Genomic DNA, 19,102 nt, shown 5'->3' on the forward strand with positions numbered 1-19,102 from the left:
TTGAGAACCACTGCTCTAGGGCTTTCCTTGAAGGCTTTGATTTAAAGACTTTGTTTAGCTATAGCAGGGGTGGGAAACGTCCGGCCCTTACATGGCCCATGAAATCATTTGATTTGGCCCTGCCAAGGCATTAGAGATGAGTTAAATAAATGTTGGACCAAATATAAAATACTAGTGGCCCAGTGCATGAATTTGCACATTGAAAGGAAATTAATTAGAAGAATATTTTAATATGACTATTCGCCCTTTCTCTATAATAGAAATGTCAACCAAATTCACGATCGACAATGACAGATCGAAACACACGTGTGCGATTGGCACCAGCAAGAGCTTTGAATGTATTGTGCATGCACAAGTCAACTTAGCCTTTTATAGATAGACCTGCTTTCTGATTTAGCTAAATTTTTTACTGCCCAGTGAAGCACCCCACCTTCTGTTTCAGGTAATTGTCAGCAACACAGCAATAAATATCAACACAAAGCAGATTATTATTGTCGATAATGCAGGGAGAACAAAGGGTAAAAAATTTAACTGCAGCAGTGTTTGACTATATTCTGCACAGTGAGAAAACCTGAAGTCATTTTCAAGTCCACCATTTCTTACTTCTTTTCAGTCGGGTCAAGTTTCTAAACTTTCTAAATTTCCGTTTTCCGGCCAATGAAAAGAAAATAGGATTCCGTTGAATCTTCTATCTACCTTCTCCAGGACTTCTGTGAGGATCAAATGAGATGAGGCACCGAAACGCTTCATAGGCACTTGGTTACAGTGTAAAGTGTTTTCACCTGGCTAAAGTGTTCCTGGGCTGAAGAAACTGCAAGGAGGCTAGTCATTGCTACTTGACATCATTACTCAGACGGAGGGAAGGACACTTAGCATATTAGCCTTTTATAAATATAGAATTAGTGCACCAGTGGGGTCCCTCGGCCTGGCCTGTGGGATTGGGCCAAAACCGGCTCTCCAATATCCACTGAGGGGTTCCGGATTGTAAGAGGGTGCAGGTCAGACTGAGGGTCCCCACTGGTGCACGATCGGGGCGGGGGGGGGGGAGATGCGGGAGGGCTCCAGTGCATGTCTGGCCCGTCTTGCTCAGTCCTGATCGGTTGGACCCCAGCAGCAAGCTAACCTACTGGTCGACTGGTGGTCAGTGCACGTCATAGCTACTGGTCAACCGGTTGACTGTCTGCCCCCTGGTGGTCAGTGCACATCATAGTGAGCAGTTGAGTGGCCTTAACATATCATTTGTATATTACGCTTTGATTGGTTGACCGGACGACCAGACACTTAGCATGTTAGGCTTTTATTATATAGGATTATATAGGACTAGAGGCCTGAAATTTGTGCACGGGTAGGGCCCCTAGGCCTGGCCGGCAATCAGGGCCAGTTGGGGCCTTCTGGCTGCCGGCTGTGGCCTTCCTTCCCCCTGCTGCCAGCAGCCAGCTGGGGCCTTCCTTCCTTCATTCTGCACCGCCCCCTGGTGGTCAGCACATGTCATAGTGAACGGTCGAATTCCTGGTCTGTCAGTCTCCCAAGGGGACAGTTTGCATATTAGCCTTTTATTATATAGGACTAGAGGCCCGGTACACAAAAGTTTGTGCATGGGGGGGGCGTCCCTCAGCCCTGCCTGTGCCCTCTTACAGTCTGGGACCCCTCGGGAGGTAACGACCTGCTGGCTTAGGCCTGCTCCCGGGTGGCAGAGGGCAGGCCCAATCCCTAGGTGCAGCCCCTGGTTGGGCTCAGAGCAGGGCTGATTGGGGAGTTGGGGTGCCGCCCCCTGTCATGCAGATAGCAGGTCCAATCAGGGGGTTGGGGCTCCGTACCCTGTCACGCACAGAGCAGGGTCGATAGCAGGCTGATTTTTAAGTTGATAATTTTGAATGGCCTGAGAATGATGTTATAAATATACAAATGGCCTTTGGCAGAAAAAAGATTACCCACCCTGAGCATAGAATGCATTTTCTCTCTCACTTTTTGTTTTGTTAATATTTGTCTCTTCCTCCTTTTGGGCTTCTTTCACATAGAATATCCTATTTCTTTAATTGCTTCTTGTCTTGTTGACACTTTAATTGTAAATACAGTGTTTTGTCTGTTTTTGATTGGGGCAGTTTGGGAAAGAATACTCAATTTTATAATTTGATGGACTTAAAATTTATTAAAGCCCTACTTATTATTTTTTAATTCTAGATTTTATTTGAAAAGTGATTCAGTTTTTCTATCCAAATGTCAGTTGTTGTTTTTTTAATACATACAATGGAAATAATAGTGATCTCTCTTGGGTTCTTGTGAGGTTTAAATAAGATAATCATTACTATGTAATTGGCATAGTGTAAGCATTTAATATATGTTAGGTTTATCATTATTTTTACTTTATTACCCCAAGTAAATGATGCTTAAAATTTTTATTGAAAACATTGTTAATTTAGAAAGATTCCACTGTCTATTTGGATTCTTTGTATTTCTTTAATTATGGAAGAGTAGAAGAATGAGAAGAAAGAGTTCATTTAATAGTTATAGCATTATAGAATTTTGAAATTTTAAGGAACTTGAGAACCTCTAGTTAATTTCTCATTTTGTGAAGTGAGAAAACAGACCTTGAAAGATTGTGATTTAGTCAATTAGCTGAAGACTAGCATATCTGTATGTGTGTTCATTGTTTATTCCTATATTCCTTCTTTCTGTGTACTCATTTAGGACCTGTCCATTGATCCAAAAATCATTTATTGAACATCTGTTTGCAGAGCAGCTTTTAACTGAAATAAAAGTCATATTTTTCTCCCTCTGAGCAATATGGTTGGCAGTGTGTTAGAATTTTAAACTCTAAATTAAAAAAACTATTTAAACTTTGTTTTTTATTAGGAAAAATATTTCATTAAAATTTTAAAATGTTCTTGGGTTATTATTTTTAGTGTTTAAGTTATCTAGAAGGAGCTTTTTGAAGGGATATATCTATGTTTCATGAGATGGGGCAGTACATAAATAGGAATGATTAAATTACCATATCAATGGAATGTTAGGTTTATACTTTGCTTGAAGGAGAATGGTATCTGCATATTTTGTCATCATGTGGAAGCTAAATGCCACCAGTATGATGGAGTAGACCAGGAACAGAGGATAATGATCAGCTAGAGGAGTAGGAACTATAGGTCATATTTCAGTCATCTTATATTGGGAAAAAAGAAGATAAATTGGGTGGAACAAGATTATGGAGATGTAACCAACTTGATTTGTTGCTTTAGTAGAGACTGTCTGTCTAACTAGGTTTTCTGGTTGAACTCGGTATTGTTGACAAATTGCTAATTAACTATTTCCAATGGAGAAGATTAAGATTAAGAATGATCCACAAGTCAAGTCAGTTTCATTGGATGAAGAATCTGACTTTGAAAATAATGAATTAAATATTTTTGATGTACTGTAGTACAGGCTTTACTGTATGCAATTTTAGCATTTTTTATTTCTTTGCTTTTGTAGGTAGAAAGTAAAAGTATAAATGAGATATTATGACATTGTTAAATGCCTATTTTGTCTATCTTTGGAATTCATTTTGGTTTACAATTGGTTATAAATTGATACCAGATAAAGATTCAGAATATAGAGTCTGCTTTATGACTAATTTTTTAAACCACGGCAGTGGGGTGTGTGAATGAGAGTAATTATGTTGTTTTACAGGAAGTACCTAATTCTTATTCACAATTTCAATATGACCTTTAATAATGTAAGGTCATAGCTAATGAAACAATAAAACTGACACTTTCTATTTAATTGTAAAAGTACTTTGTCTACTAATACTTGTTAATATTGCTTGAATATTGACGTGTATTAGTCTTTCTCAGAGTATGTTTCCTGACTCTTAATTGGAATAGCATTCTCTCATACGTGTGTGTATAAGTACGTGTGTGTGTGTGTGTGCGCGCGTGTGTGTTGGTAAAATTTTATGTTTCTGCAGAGGAGATTATGTGAAATGTCTTACTGAATTATAAGCACCTCCCCCTCCTCTCTTCCCATTCACCTACTCTGTCTTGAGAACATTGGAAGCCAACCTTATACTGCCAAAGAAGGAGATTGGAGGATTCCTTTCTGTCAAAAGTGATCAGACAAAAGGAATCCTCAAAATAGCCAGGTTCCTGCCCAATTATTTAAGAATGAAGTACCCTGGTCTGCTCACTCACACAGATCTTCTAATCATCTTTCAGTGTCATACTATTAGGTATAATTGTAAATCCAAGGATTCTCTCATTTTATTTTAATGATTTTTAAAATATATATTTTTATCAATTTCCGAGAGGAAGGGAGAGAGAGAGACAGAAACATCAATGATGAGAGAGAATCACTGATTGGCCTCTCCTGCACATCCCCTACTGGGGATTGAGCCTGCAACTCCCGTATGTGCCCTGACCTGACTGGGAATCAAACTGCGACCTCCTAATTCATAGGTTGATGCTCAACCACTGAGCCACACCAGCCGGGTGATTCTCTCTCATTTGAGGGAAATGTCAGCATGAAAGGTAGAGACCAAAGCAAATAGCAAAAAAGAACTCAGGTTACAGAGACAGTGCAGAGATCAGAAGAAAACAACAACAATGGCAAATTTATATCCTCAGAACAGAAGATACTACATTCATGGAAAATAATAAGATGTAGGGAAAATTAAAAAGAAATTTGCAGCAAACAGAAAAGCTTATGGAAGTTAAACATTTAATAGAAGAGTTAGAAGATAAAGTTGAGATCTTTCAGAAAATAGAGCTAAAAGACAAGAGATATAAAATGTTAGGGGAAAAAATAGAGTGAAAAAAAAAGTAGAGACTCAATCTAGGAAGGCCGTTATGTAAATACAGAGAGCTCCCGAGTTAGGATGGTTGAACTTAGGATTTTTTGACTTTACGATGGTGCTAAAGGCATATACATTGATCTTTTCTCAGGTTAGCAATATGCGGTTAAGGTACGTTCTCAATCCTGGGCAACTGTAGTGAGCTACAGCTCCCAGTCAGGCCTGCCATCACCAGGGTAAACAATCAAATCCTCTTCTGTGTACTGTGTTGTCATTTTTTTTTTTTTTTGATATTGTATTCTGAGCATGTTTAAGGTAGATTTGGCTAAGCTATGATGTTCGGTAGGTTAGGTGTATTGAATGCACGTAAAATATTTTCAGTTTATGATGGGTTTATCAGGAGGTAAGTCAAGAAACATTATAATAGGCAGAGGAGAAAGAGGATAGAAAAAAAGTCTAAGGAAGATAAGAAAACTTGCCAGAACTAAAGAACACATCTCTAAAGTTAAAAGACTCAGCAATTATCACTTCAAACAATTGAAAAACAAGAAAACCCAACCCAACCACAAACCACATGACACATTGTAAAATGTCAGAGCATATAAAGCGAACTTCTATAAGCTTCCTGAGAGGGATATACAGGTGACCATGAAGTTATCAGAATGATGGTGTGCTAGGCTTCTTAACAGCAATACTGGAAGCCAGGGGACATTGAAGAAAGGCCTTCAAAATTCAGATAGAACATGTTTTCCTGTCTAGAATTCTATACTAAGTCAATTTTGGTTATTAAATATGGGTAAGTGAAGATATTTTTAGACAATGTAAGAAATAAAAAAAATGGAGAATGGGTTATGGGAAGTACAAAGGGTAGAAGAAATACCCTACTAAAAAGAGAAAACCAACAAAGAAGTGAGGTTAAGGAAATAGGATCCACTATGGAAGAGAGACAAGGGAATTACCAGGATAAGTTAAATCCTGGTATGACCATAATTGTGTACAGGCCTAGAGAGCACGTAGTCCAAATTGGAGCCTGATGGAGAGGTACAGGATACACACATACACGTACACACACACACACACACACACACGTACACACACACACACACACACACACACACACGTATTGATTTCAGAGAGGAAAGGAGAAAGAGAAAGAGAGAAAGAAACATCAATGATGAGAGAGAATCATTGATCAGCTGCCTCCTGCACACCCCCACTAGGGATCAAGTCCTCAACCCTGGCATGTGCCCTGTCTGGGAATTGAATTGTGACCTCCTGGTTTCATGGGTTGACTCTCAACCACTGACCCACACCGGGCAGGCCAGAGGTGTATTTTTAAGAAAGAGATTAAAACATATTTCCTCTTCCTTCCCCCCTCCCTCTAGGCATTTGAAGAGTTTCTGTTGTTGTCAGGCCCCAGTGTTAGATTCTGAGGGTAACATGCATGGTCTTGTGTCTTAGTGGACCTCAGTCTGGACATGGAATCACCTATATAAACAGAAAATTATAATACAGTGATTTAGTGCTAAAATAAAGATAAGAAAAATAGCCAGTAAAAGTAGTGAGGAGAGAGTCATTAGTTTTTTTAGGCCTAATGGGCAAAAGCTGGACTTTGAGGAAACAAAGCATTTTCTAGACCAGAGAAGTAGAAGAAGAGTTCATATTTCTTTGATTAACCAGCTATATTGCATATAAAGCTCTTTATACACTCTTTTTCTCACTATTTTATTTTTTTTCTTTGTTTTGCAATCTGCAAAGAACTTCTAGGGGGAGGCTGTCATCTCAGGGAGTGGTGGGGAATTAAGGAAGGCGGTTTAATATGCGAAGGGGATAAAACAGTTGAGGAAATAGCAAATGGTAAGCTTACATATGTCTTCCATCCTAACACCTTCCTGTCAGTGGTGATAAAGTCAGGATTTTGCTGTTAATGTATGATTTTGGGTAAGTCATTTCTTCTCAATGGAGTTCATTTTCCTCCACTTTAAAATGAGAGGATTGGTGCAGATCAAGCATGTCAAACTCAAATGCTAACATGGGCCAGATACTAGTTAACAAGGTTTAAGTTTATGTGGGTTGCAAAAAAACAAAAGCTTTGATTTTCATAGAAACATAAGTTTATTTTGAAAAGTATAGTATTAAAAAAAAAGAACAAGAGCAATGATAAAATTAATGTTTTCTTCCTGACACATGGCATTGCTTCTTTGCTACTTCAGGGGAAATCTTGTTCACAGTGATTATTTTCAAAACTGACCCAAGGTGAATGTCAGTAATTCTGGATCTGACAGGAGACTTATTTCTTTTCATAATCTACTAGAGGCCCGGTGCATGAATTTGTGCATGGGTGGGGTCCCTTGGCCTGGCCGGCAATTGGGGCTGATTGGGGCTGTCTCACCCAGTCCCAATTAGGGCCATCAGAGCTGGCCGGCCTGGGGGAGGGACCACGGGAGGTAGGCTGTGGGAGTGCACTCACCACCAGGGGGCAGCTCCTGCATTGAGCGTCTGCCCTCTCGTAGTCAGTGTGCATCATAGCGACTGGTCATTCGGTCGACCGGTCGTAGTGGTCGCTTAGGCTTATTTGTTCAGTTGACCGCTCACTATGACGCGCAGGCATGGAAACATGGAACAGACTGATGAATCTCAGAGGGAAGGGGGAGGCGGGAGGGAGGGGAGGGATTAACCAAAGATCTTATATGCATACTAGAGGCCTGGTGCACAGATTTTTGTGCACCAGTGGGGTCCCTCACCCTGACCTGCGGGGATCGGGCCGAAATTGGCCTGGTGCACTAATTGAGACAGGCTGGACATGCCCTGGAGCCCTCCCGCGGTCCCTCCTGGGCCCCGATTGGCCCCCATCAGGACTGGGTGAGATGGGCCGGCCCCTGCCGGGATTGGGCTGAAACCGGCAGTCCGACATCCCCCAAGGGGGTCCGGATTGCGAGAGGGCACAGGCCAGGCCGAGGCACCCCACCAGTGCATGAATTCGTGCACCAGGCCTCTAGTTGTAAATAACTGCTCACGCTGTTACATTGGCTGGGCCGCAAAAATACTCGTGGGCCATGAGTTTGACATGCTTAGTGTAGATGGTGTTGACAGTCTCAGTAGTTTGGAAGAAATGGAGAAACAATGACCAAATCAGTTTAGGAACACAGGGTTAAACAAAGTTAAATAGATTTCTTTACTATAGCCTTACATGTTAGGGCATGTGCATTGAACTCCTGGACTTTTTAGCCTGGCCTTGCCAGTGTAGTGCCTCAGTAATGTTTCCCGCTCTATCCTTTTCTTAATGGTTTAGTGGAAAGAGAAGGGGCTTTAGAATCTTACATAACTGGGTTTGAATCCTGACTGCTACTTAGTGGCTCAGTAGCCTTGGGTAAGTTATTTAACACTCTTAACTAGTTTCTTCGATAACACCTTGTGTATTTGGAAATATTTAGTGAAAACCAATATGAAAATATCAAATGTATTTAATAAATAATGGGTCAAAAAAGGTATAGCTTATGTCCTATAAATTCCAGAATTAGTATAGAATGTAGTACTTGATAATGTTATTTATATCCTGTATACATTTGGTATTTGAAGTGGGCTGCTTATATGTTTCATGTATACTAATATAATTTTTCCCTAAGAAAACAAATGTTCTTGAAAGCTCATTATTATATTTTGCCATCCACATATCAGTCAGCATTCTGGAGACTTAGTAAGTGCTTGATAAAGAACTCACAGATCCATCAAAACAATGGGATGAGGTGAGATGTGGTTAATCTTAAAATGTTTCATAACCCTGGGTAGAAGTCAGTGAATTATAAATATTAATTTTCTTTGGTTACTTATGTTAAATGATTTAAACTAAGTTTGAAATAACTAGAACTCACTGTAAATAAATTGTTCTCTAAGCAAACGATAAGAAGAAAGTGTTATAATAAAGTATTGTTTAATATTGTAAATTATATTCTTGGAATACTAATGCTTTACATTTTGTTTTGTCTCTAAGCAAATGGTTATGAGCCTTAGAGTTTCTGAACTTCAAGTACTATTGGGCTACGCTGGGAGAAACAAGCACGGACGCAAACACGAACTTCTCACAAAAGCCCTGCATTTGCTAAAGGCTGGCTGCAGTCCTGCTGTACAAATGAAAATTAAAGAACTCTATAGGCGGAGGTTCCCCCAGAAAATCATGACGCCCGCGGACTTGTCCATCCCCAGCGTACATTCAGGTCCTATGCCAGCAACTTTGTCTCCATCTACCATTCCACAGCTCACTTATGATGGTCACCCTGCATCATCACCATTACTCCCTGTTTCTCTTCTGGGACCTAAACATGAACTGGAACTCCCACACCTTACATCAGCTCTTCACCCAGTCCATCCGGATATAAAACTTCAAAAATTACCATTTTATGATTTATTGGATGAACTGATAAAACCCACCAGTCTAGGTAAGATGATTATTCTATAATGGTTATTTGGTTACTTTTGGGGGATACATTTTCATTTTAGAGTTTTAATATGACCCAGTTGATAATTCATAATGAAATTTATACTTGGTAATACCATCTAGATGATGATAATGATCTTCCAATTTTAGACAGAATCAAATGTATAGAAGCTATCTTTTAGACAATAAAAGTGTAGTCAAGTTTCTAGTGATGGTTGCTGACACAGTAAATATTAAAATGTTTTCAAAAATATAAATTTGTGAAGTATATTTTAGATTATTGATTAATATTTTGTTATAACCCTTACAAATTAAAAAATTAAAAATCTAATTATTACTGACCTCAATTCATTTCTTAATTTTTAAGAAATTAAGACATATAAAACAAATGACTAGCTAGTTTTGATTATTTAAATGAGTTCATGGTTTTAATTATTATAAAAGATTTGAGCTTTGATGTGTAGTATTTCAGTTTCAGTTGACTTTTTAAAGTGGACATATGTGCTTTGCAATTGCACACATACATAATCATGGCAATATAATACAAATACTTGAAATTTCACTTACTGTGTTTTTCCTAGAATATTAAATAGAATTTAATTTATTAATCAACTTGCAATTTTATTTTATTTTTTATACATTTTTTATATATTTTTATTGATTTCAGAGATGAGGGGAGAGGGAGAGAGATAGAAACATCAATGATGACAAAGAACCATTAATTGGCTGCCTCCTGCATGCTCCCTGCTGGGGATCAAGCCCGAAACTTGGGCATGTGCCCTGACTGGGGAATCAAACCATGACCTCCTGGTTCATAGGTCGACACTCCACCAGTTATCCATTCCGGCTGGGCAATCAGTTTGTAATTTTAATTGCTATAATGAAACCTTACTTTATTAATGAAGAATAAAACAAATGTTATTGTGATCTCTGATGCCTTTGGTGTAATTTATTTAAAATCACATTTCCAGGTGCTTGTTTGTTGTTATAAATAGGTGGTTGTTGGTAACCAATGGCCTGCCAGCTGTTTTTTGTGGATCTGAGTTAAGAATTTTTGTGTGTGTGTTTTTTTAAATGTTCCTAAAGAGTTCTTAAAAAAAAAGAAAAAAAAAAGAATATGCAACAGAGACCATGTTTGTCTGCAAAACCTAAAATATTTACTGTCTGGCCCTCAAAGAAAAAGTTTGCCAACCCCTGTTACAAACAGTTAAACATTTCAGTTTGGGGGATTGTTGAGTGTTGAATTTTGAGAACATTTACTGAAATTCTTTGAACTGGGAAATGTTTGTTTTTATATTTTGCAGAATTTACCTGAATAAATCAAGATTATAGGAGTTATTTTCATATAACATAAATTTTATATCACATTTTATTTTAAAAATAGCCATAATAAGAAAACTTAGCAATTGTTGAGAACCTATATGCTTATGAAGCTTTACACATGTTCATTATAAAAAATGAAAATGCCAAGTCCTTTCCTCATTAGCAGTTTAATGTGTATGCATATAAAAACAATTTGTTTCTGCCCTAACCGGTTCGGCTTGGTGGATAGAGCATCGCCCTGCAGACTGAAAGGTCCCAGGTTCGATTCTGGTCAAGGGCATGTACCTTGGTTGTGGGCACATCCCCAGTGGGAGGTGTGCAGGAGTCAGCTGATCGATGTTTCTCTCTCATCGATGTTTCTAACTCTCTATCTCTCTCCCTTCCTCTCTGTAAAAAAATCAATAAAATATATTTTAAAAAAAAACAAGAAAGAAAAAAAAAACTATTTGTTTCTTGTTTTTCAAGGAGGAATCATATTATACATAGTATTCTGTGATGTCTTTTCCCCCCCGTAATACATTTTATAGGCATCTCTCTTTGTCTCATTTATTTATTTACATTTTTAATTGAAGGCCAGATATATACACACACATTTATATATGGCATGTATGTGTACATATGTGAGCATGTATATATATTATAGCTCATATCTTATTAAAGATTGTATACTATTCCATGATTTAAAGTCTTTTATTAAAAAACAAATATTTTCAGCGTTTTGTTGCCAAAAACATGCTGTAGTAAACATCATCTGAGATTTAAAGGAAAAAATGCTGGTGGCTTTTATTTGATTGGATTCCCAGCTCTCAGATTTTCTTGTAGTCTAAATGAATGTTTCCTGCTGTTTTTATTTTCATACAAGTACCAGTATGAATAGATGTTGTTTACACATGTATCTAAATTTTGTTTCAGAGTGCAAGTGCAGACTGGACAAGTCATGGTTATGTTGGATAATGTTTTAAATTAAACTTAAATTAAGGAAATTTAAAATTTTTATTTTGAAATACTTTACTGAGATACTTTGCTTGAATATATATTTATTTCTAATTGTCTATACTAATTGTGTTTTCATGCTTTTGTAGCCATAACTTAATATATCATAATTTATATCTTATAGCTTTAATACTTCAAGGTACATCTATCTTTATGAGCTTTTTTTGTTTTGTGTTAATCCTCACCCGAGAATATTTTTCCCATTGATTTTTTTAGAGAGTGGGGGGGGAGAGAGAGACACACACATAGATGTGAGAGAGACAAAGTGATTGGTTGCTGGCCCAACCAGGGCTGGGGATTGGACCTGCTACACAGGTATGTGCCCTTGATTGGGACTTGAATCCCCTTCCTTTCTGTGTGTGGGCTTATGATCTAACCGCTGAGATGTACCAACCAGGGCTCTTTATGAATTTTTTAATGTGAACTTAGTAATGGGTTAAATATCTGGTTTCCCCCTAAACTATTAGAAACAGATAGTTCATAAGGAAGTATAATGACTCAAGTCCAGAATGTGACAGGTAAATTTAATTTTTCATTTGTATCCCTTCTATTTTGGCCTTAAGCTCTAGATTTAAATAGATTTTTAGATGTTCTGATGTAAGCTGAATATCTTTATGCATGATTCATGTTTCTAAAAAATCAAAATAGTTGTTTTGTTATCCCCCACTTTATTAGGTAATTCTTATCCATTCTTATAGTAATTTTATTATATTTCTTTAATTTAAAAGTACATTTTTTTTTTTTAATTAAATCTTTATTGTTCAGGTTACATTTGTTCCTCTTTTTTTCCCCCCCATAACTCCCCTCCTCCCAGTTCCCACCCCACCCTCTGTCCTCATCCATAGGTGCACGATTTTTGTCCAGTCTCTTCCTGCATCTCCCATTTCCCTTTCCCCCCCAAGAATAGTCAGTCCATTCCCTTTCTATGTCCCTGATTCATTATAATCACCAGTTCATTCTGTACATCAGATTATTTATTCACTTGGTTCTTAGATTCACTTGTTGATAGATGCATGTTTGTTGTTCACAATTTGTATCTTTACCTTTTTCTTCTTCCTCTTCTTAAAGGATACCTTTCAGCATTTCGTATAATACTGGTTTAGTGGTGATGAACTCCTTTAGCTTTTCCTTATCTGTGAAGCTCTTTATCTGACCTTCAATTCTGAATGATAGCTTTGCTGGATAAAGTAATCTTGGTTGTAGGTTCTTGGTATTCATCACTTTGAATATTTCTTGCCATTCCCTTCTGGCCTGCCAAGTTTCTGTTGAGAAATCAGCTGACAGTCGTATGGGTATTCCCTTGTAGGTAATTGAGTCTCTTTCTCTTGCTGCTTTTAAGATTCTCTCTTTGTCTTTTGCTCTTGGCATTTTAATTATGATGTGTCTTGGTGTGGTCCTCTTTGGATTCCTTTTGTTTGGGGTTCTCTGCGCTTCTTGGACCTGTAAGTCCATTTCTTTCACCAGGTGGGGGAAGTTTTCTGCCATTATTTCTTCAAATAGGTTTTCAATATCTTGCTGTCTCTCATCTTCTGGCACCCCAATTATTCTGATGTTTGTACGCTTGAAGCTGTCCCAGAGGCTCCTTACACTATCTTCGTATTTTCGGATTCTTTTTTCATTTTGCTTTTCCGGTTGGGTGTTTTTTGCTTCTTCGCATTTCAAATCTTTGGCTTGATTCTTGCGCTCCTCTGGTCTGCTATTGGGTGTCTGTATAATATTCTTTATTTCAGTCCGTGTATGCTTAATTTCTAGTTGGTTCTTTATCATAGCATCGAGGGTCTCATTAGTTTTCGTGACTCTCTCCTCAAGTTTATTGACAGCTTCTAGCACATTTTTGCAAGCCCTCAAAATTGCGATTTTTAGCTCTATATCCTCCATTTCTGTCATGTTTTTTTGTCTCCGCATTTTTTATGCTTTCTTGGTGCACCCCCTAGTGGTCTTTGTGCGCAGTCTTGTTCTAGTTGAGCCTTGATTGTTGTAGTTAATACTAGAGGGATTTGACCACCAGGCCGACTGGCTGTGTGAATCAGCTGTGTCTGCTGCAGTGGGAAAACTTCTGTCCTCTGGGGGGGCGCTAATCTAGCCTTTGCCTGCGGCGATCCGGCAAATGGCTCTGCGCAGGGCTTGGGCGGGGCGGGCTCAACAGGGCGGGCGGAGGGAGCCGTTATGGTGCCCTCAGTCCTGTTCCCAGAGGCTCTGCTTCTCAGAACCCCCGGAACCGCTGCAAACCTCGGAGGGAAAGCTGCCTTCCAACTGATGCCAGACACTCCCGCTTCTCCCGTTTGGGTCCGAGTCCCCAGCGATTCGCCCGTATCTGGAGCTCAGAGTCTGAGACTCCCCCCTGACCGAAAACGACAACCGCGCTCTCAGCCACCAGCCCGCTTTGCGCGCGCACCTCCGCACCTGAGTTTTTTCCACACTGCGCCTCCTCTGAGCCTCGGTGTGCTGTTATTTTTCCTTCTAGTTGAAGAGTCTCTCCTCAGCCAGCCTTCCTGTGGTTCTGGGTGATGTCCGTTCCGTCTTTTAGTTGTATTTTTGAAGTGGTTGTTTGCGGCAGCAGTCTCCGGTGTTTACCTATGCCGCCATCTTGGTCTCTCCAATTTAAAAGTACTTTTAAGGCTTTTTCATTTTGGGGGCACATATTAAAGATAATGTATTTCGTTGTCTGTATTTAACTAGAAGAATGGGAGATGAAGTAAAGGTGGTTATAAAGTAAAATGCTTGATTTATTGTGTATTTTTGCCTGTTAAAATCTGTTTGTTCTATGAGGCCTATTTCAAATGCTTTTTAAAACCTTCTCCATTAATTTTTCTAAGATTTCCCACTTAACCTGTCTATTCCTCTCCCATCCAGAATCGATTTCACTTTCCTGCATGCTCTTATAACATTTTGTTGTTGTTAGTTTCTTAAAATGATAATGCTCTGCTGTATTCATCTATATATTCCCATAATAGCTAGCTATGAACCTGTTACATGGTACATAGTTGTTCAGTAAACATTTATTAGCTCTCTAATTCATTTAAATACAATAGTCTTTTACTTTAATTCAGTGAATTTTAACCATTTTATCATCCAAATACAACTGAGGCACACCACTTAGCATAAACAGTAGCTTATGAGAGGTAGAAAATATTTAATAGACTATTTAAAAATATTCCCCTCATTACAGAGATAGCACATTTAATGTAGAATCCATAGACACTACTTACTTTAGACATAAATTTTTAAAATATTTCTATTGTGTTCCTCTAGTCAGAAGTCATGTGTGTGTGTGTGTGTGTGTGTGTGTGTGTGTGATTATTTCTGCTTTTCTTTTAATGAAGAGGAGAATCTTAAATACTGACTTAACCCAGCAGGATCTTAGCCACATATATTATTGATTCATGTAAATAATTGGGCACAGAAAAATTTTAATCTTCATAGTAAGTATATTGAGCACCCTGTGTTAAAAAGTGTATTTTGAAATATCATTTACATAGTGTGCCACTTTTGGTGTTGATGAGCTATGAAACTTACACAATTATGAAAGTCAAATGGGCAAATAATTTTGATTAAGATATTTTGTTCATGTCCATTTAGATACAAGATGTTTCCCGTAAGTCCTTTAATATTATTTAGAATAATAAAATTATTTAGAATATTATTTATATTTATTAAGTTGGCTTGTGTTAGAGCATAATGGTAAAAACAAAATATTTTCATAGTGACTAAAAAAATAATTCTTTAGGATACAGTATTTGATTTGATTCAGAATTGAATAACCAGTTTTGCAATATTTAAGTTTTGTAATTACAAGTGCAACTGGCATTAACAGGTTTGAGAATAAATTTTCTTTTGTATTATTCTTATTTAACTCTCCAAAGACAATGAAATTAGAAGTTTTATTTGTACTTTTGTCTGAGAATAATTTCAGTGAGGTTTGTTTTTAGAAATCTTTTTGCTCTCTGTCACCTCTTTGGAAGGGTTATAATGGGGGGAAAGCTTGAGAGAAGTAGGGAGGTAATGAACAAATTAAGTTTTTTGTAGTTTTACATTTGTAGTGCTTCTTTTATTTTTTATTTTTATTTATTTATTTTTTTAAATACATTTTATTGAATTTTTACAGAGAAGAAGGGAGAGGGATAAAGAGTCAGAAACATCGATGAGAGAGATCGATCAGCTGCCTCCTGCACAGCCCCCAGTAGGGATGTGCTCGCAACCAAGGTACATGCCATTGACCGGAATCGAACCTGGGACCCTTGAGCTCTATCCACTGAGCCAAACCGGTTCGGCTGTAGTGCTTCTTTTAGAACTTTACAGTTTAAGCCCTTTTTTCATTGAGGACAGTGACAGTAACAGGATAAAATGAAACAATTCACAGGCATCTTTTCTTAATTTTTTTTTTTTTTTTTTTTTTACTAAAATGATCAAAAAAATTGGAAATGATCTGTAAAGTTGATCTCCTCTTTTTGTTCTCCCTAATGCTAAAAGTGCCCTAATATTTTTCTGGTAAGTATTTGGATGCTACAGACAAGAATCTGAAACACTGAGACATATTTTACTTGATCACATGGAGGCTATTCTTCCATTTGTGATTAATCAGGTCACTTGTTTTATATTTCTCTTTTTTAAGTCTTGGAAGCTGACTTCTATTTAAGTTTATTATCTGTCAAACAATCTTTTCTATAAAACACAACAAATTTCTCTTGTCTGGGATGGAAATATATAGATATAGATATAGATATATAGACATATATATAGTATTTGGATTCCTGAGCTCTGTTATAAGTAGTTCTAATTTGATGTGGGATAATATATGGATATTTTCTAGGGAAAACTGACCATCAACTTAGGTGTGCTGGGTTTCTAGTTTCAGTATTTTAGAAAGCTAGGTTGATTGCTTTCCCTCTAAAGTAGAATATTTATTTTCATATAGAAAATGATAATTATGTTAGGCTTGGGAAAAAATATAAGTAATTTGTTGAAAGCGTTTGAATTATATATTTTAATTTTAATTATATATAATATCTATCTATCTACCTATCTTGGGTTTTGCCTTAGGAAAACAGGCACAGATAGATGCTTCAGTACTTCTAAGTAGTTAAAATGATCCATCTTGTTTTGTGCAATGTAGGTAAGGTGCCTGCTACATCTTAATAATATTGGTTACCAGTGTTTTTTGCCAAGAACTCCCCTGGCATTGGATTATATTTCACAGTTTCCTTCTCCTCTCATTTTTGATAATTGAATTTGCCTTCCTCCATATGCCTAACAACTAGTGTTTGGAGATCAGGTGATGCAAATTCATGGACACAGGCTCTAATAATTATTGAAAAGGCATTCAAAGATTTTATGCACTCTTCTCTACTTTTAGAAAATTTGCCTTCTAACAGTTCAACACAAGCAGTGATCTGGACTAGAATTTTGGGAAGTCAAAAGCCATATTTCTTTTGTAGGTATGTTTCTTCCCTAGAAACTTTTTGGCTACAGATTTCTGCTTTTCAAAACAAAATCCAAGCTACACCTTCTAAATCTACATTCCTTTGTAAATAATATTTTTTTTTATCTGATGAATTTAATAATTTTATTACCATTTGTATATAGCAGTGATGGCGAACCTTTTGAGCTCGACGTGTCAGCATTTTGAAAAACCCTAACTTAACTCTGGTGCCGTGTCACATATAGAAATTTTTTGATATTTGCAACCATAGTAAAACAAAGATTTATATTTTTGATATTTATTTTATATATTTAAATGCCATTTAACAAAGAAAAATCAACCAAAAAAATGAGTTCGCGTGTCACCTCTGACACGCGTGTCATAGGTTCGCCATCACTGGTGTATATTGTACTTGAGATGTGCGTTTCCGAATTTGCCAGTTGGTCCTATACCACTTTGGTTGAGTCTCCCCATCAAAATTTGAATTACCATACAAGTTGCAGACTAGCTGGCTTGAGGACTTGGTTGTGGTAATCATGGTGCAACAAAGGGAGAACCCAATTTGGCAATCCATTTCTTTAAGAAAGTTTGTTGACAGATATCTGGGACATTCCCTTTCTTTAGTAGCTATACTATTTCAGTGCTGACAGTTCTTGCAGATGACTTCAGTAGTTTTATATTGAGATTAGTCATTCTAATTTGTTCACACTACTGCTACTAAGTTTATTAAAACTAAAATGTAAATAAGCCTTAGATATTCCAAGAATGGGATACTGCAGTGCAAAAGAAGCTGGATGTTGAATGCAGTATTATAATTAAATTATTTTAAGGTAGGTAAAAATAAAATGGCTGAATTGTTTTTAAGAATCAACTTTAATATATGACTTCTACCTGTTCTTGGTAGTTCCAAGAATTTTGTTTCTCTCTCTCTATAATATTAAAAGAGTAATATGCTAATTGGACCAGACGTCCTTCTGGACAAAGTCGGGGCCAGAGGGTGGCCAGCCCGGGTCCCCGGTGCCTGCGGGCTGCCGGAGGGAAGCCGGCTTGGGTTTCCGGTGCCTGCTGGCAGCCAGGGGAAGGAAGGCCTACTCTTGCATGAATTTCATGCACCGGGCCGAGAGAGAGAGAGAGAGAGAGAGAGAGAGAGAGAGAGAGAGAGAGAGAGAGAGAGAGAATAATACAGAGGAGAGCTAGAAACACCAATGATGAGAGAGAATCATTGATTGACTTCCTCCTGCATGCCCCCAGTGGGGATTGAGCCCACAACCTGGGCATGTGCCCTTGACCGGAATTGAACCCTGAACCCTTCAGTCTGCAGGCAGATGCTCTATCCACTGAGCCAAACTAGCTAGGGCCAGAATTTTGTTTCAGTGTTTATTTTGGAGCTGTATCTTACAATATTTTATTTCTGTTTTTAAATTTTATTACTTTAATTTTTAAATTAATGACTTTGTTGTAAGATATAGTTTGGAAGGGAAAATCACTTTAATATACTCAATAGCAGTCTATTGTGTGTTTTTTTCATGACTTTCCCATGTGAAGTTTTTTAAAATAAATATATATTTTTATTTATTTCAAAGAGATAGAAACATCAGTGATGAGAGAGAATCATTGATCAGCTGTCTCCTGCACGCCCCCTACTGGGGATTGAGCTGGCAACCTGGGCATGTGCCCTGACCAGGAATTGAAATGTGAACTCATGGTTCATAGGTTGATGATCAGCCATTGAGCCACACCAGCAGGGGTGCCCCCCATGTGAAATTTAAATGTAAAGTTAGCAATTTACATTTACATACAAAGGAAATGATGAATACAGCTGATTACATAAATACTAGTATCTTAAACTTTTATGCAACAGGTTTTTTTTTTTAAAGCCCAAGTATAAAAGTAAAATTGGATAGTGAAGAAGGCTGATAAGAAAAGATTTGTTCATTCCGAATAGGGTGTTGGAGGAGAGCTCTACAGACACCTTAGATCACCAGAAAAGACTTAACAAGTAGGCCCTAGAGCAAATTAAGCCCCATAACATTGCTGGAGGCAAAAATGACAAAATTGAAGCTATCAGACTCAGGGGAAATTATGAGAAGGCAGTGTTTCTTTGGAAAAGACAATAATTCTGGGGAAAACAGAAGGATTGGGAAAGAGGAAGACCAAGTATTATGTTAAA

The 19,102-nt window shown here is 37.6% G+C and overlaps 1 protein-coding gene across 2 annotated transcripts in view; it reads left to right on the forward strand.

The window, feature by feature from the left end:
- Positions 1 to 4,900: 4,900 nt before the first annotated feature.
- The window catches only part of PIAS1 (protein inhibitor of activated STAT, 1), a 94,665-nt gene continuing 80,463 nt past the window's right edge, over positions 4,901 to 19,102 (forward strand). Inside the window, exons 1-3 of one of the 2 annotated variants that reach the window (XM_014536304.1) lie at positions 4,914 to 4,998; positions 6,521 to 6,619; positions 8,754 to 9,198. In XM_014536304.1, coding sequence (XP_014391790.1) covers positions 6,617 to 6,619; positions 8,754 to 9,198 — 448 coding nt within the window. In that variant the 5' untranslated portion in view covers positions 4,914 to 4,998; positions 6,521 to 6,616. Of the gene's footprint in view, positions 4,999 to 6,520; positions 6,620 to 8,753; positions 9,199 to 19,102 lie in introns of both variants that reach the window. The other variant, XM_014536305.1, reaches the window with a different exon arrangement.

The sequence above is a fragment of the Myotis brandtii genome, unplaced genomic scaffold (genome assembly GCF_000412655.1).
Source record: "Myotis brandtii unplaced genomic scaffold, ASM41265v1 scaffold160, whole genome shotgun sequence".
Taxonomy (NCBI): domain Eukaryota; kingdom Metazoa; phylum Chordata; class Mammalia; order Chiroptera; family Vespertilionidae; genus Myotis; species Myotis brandtii.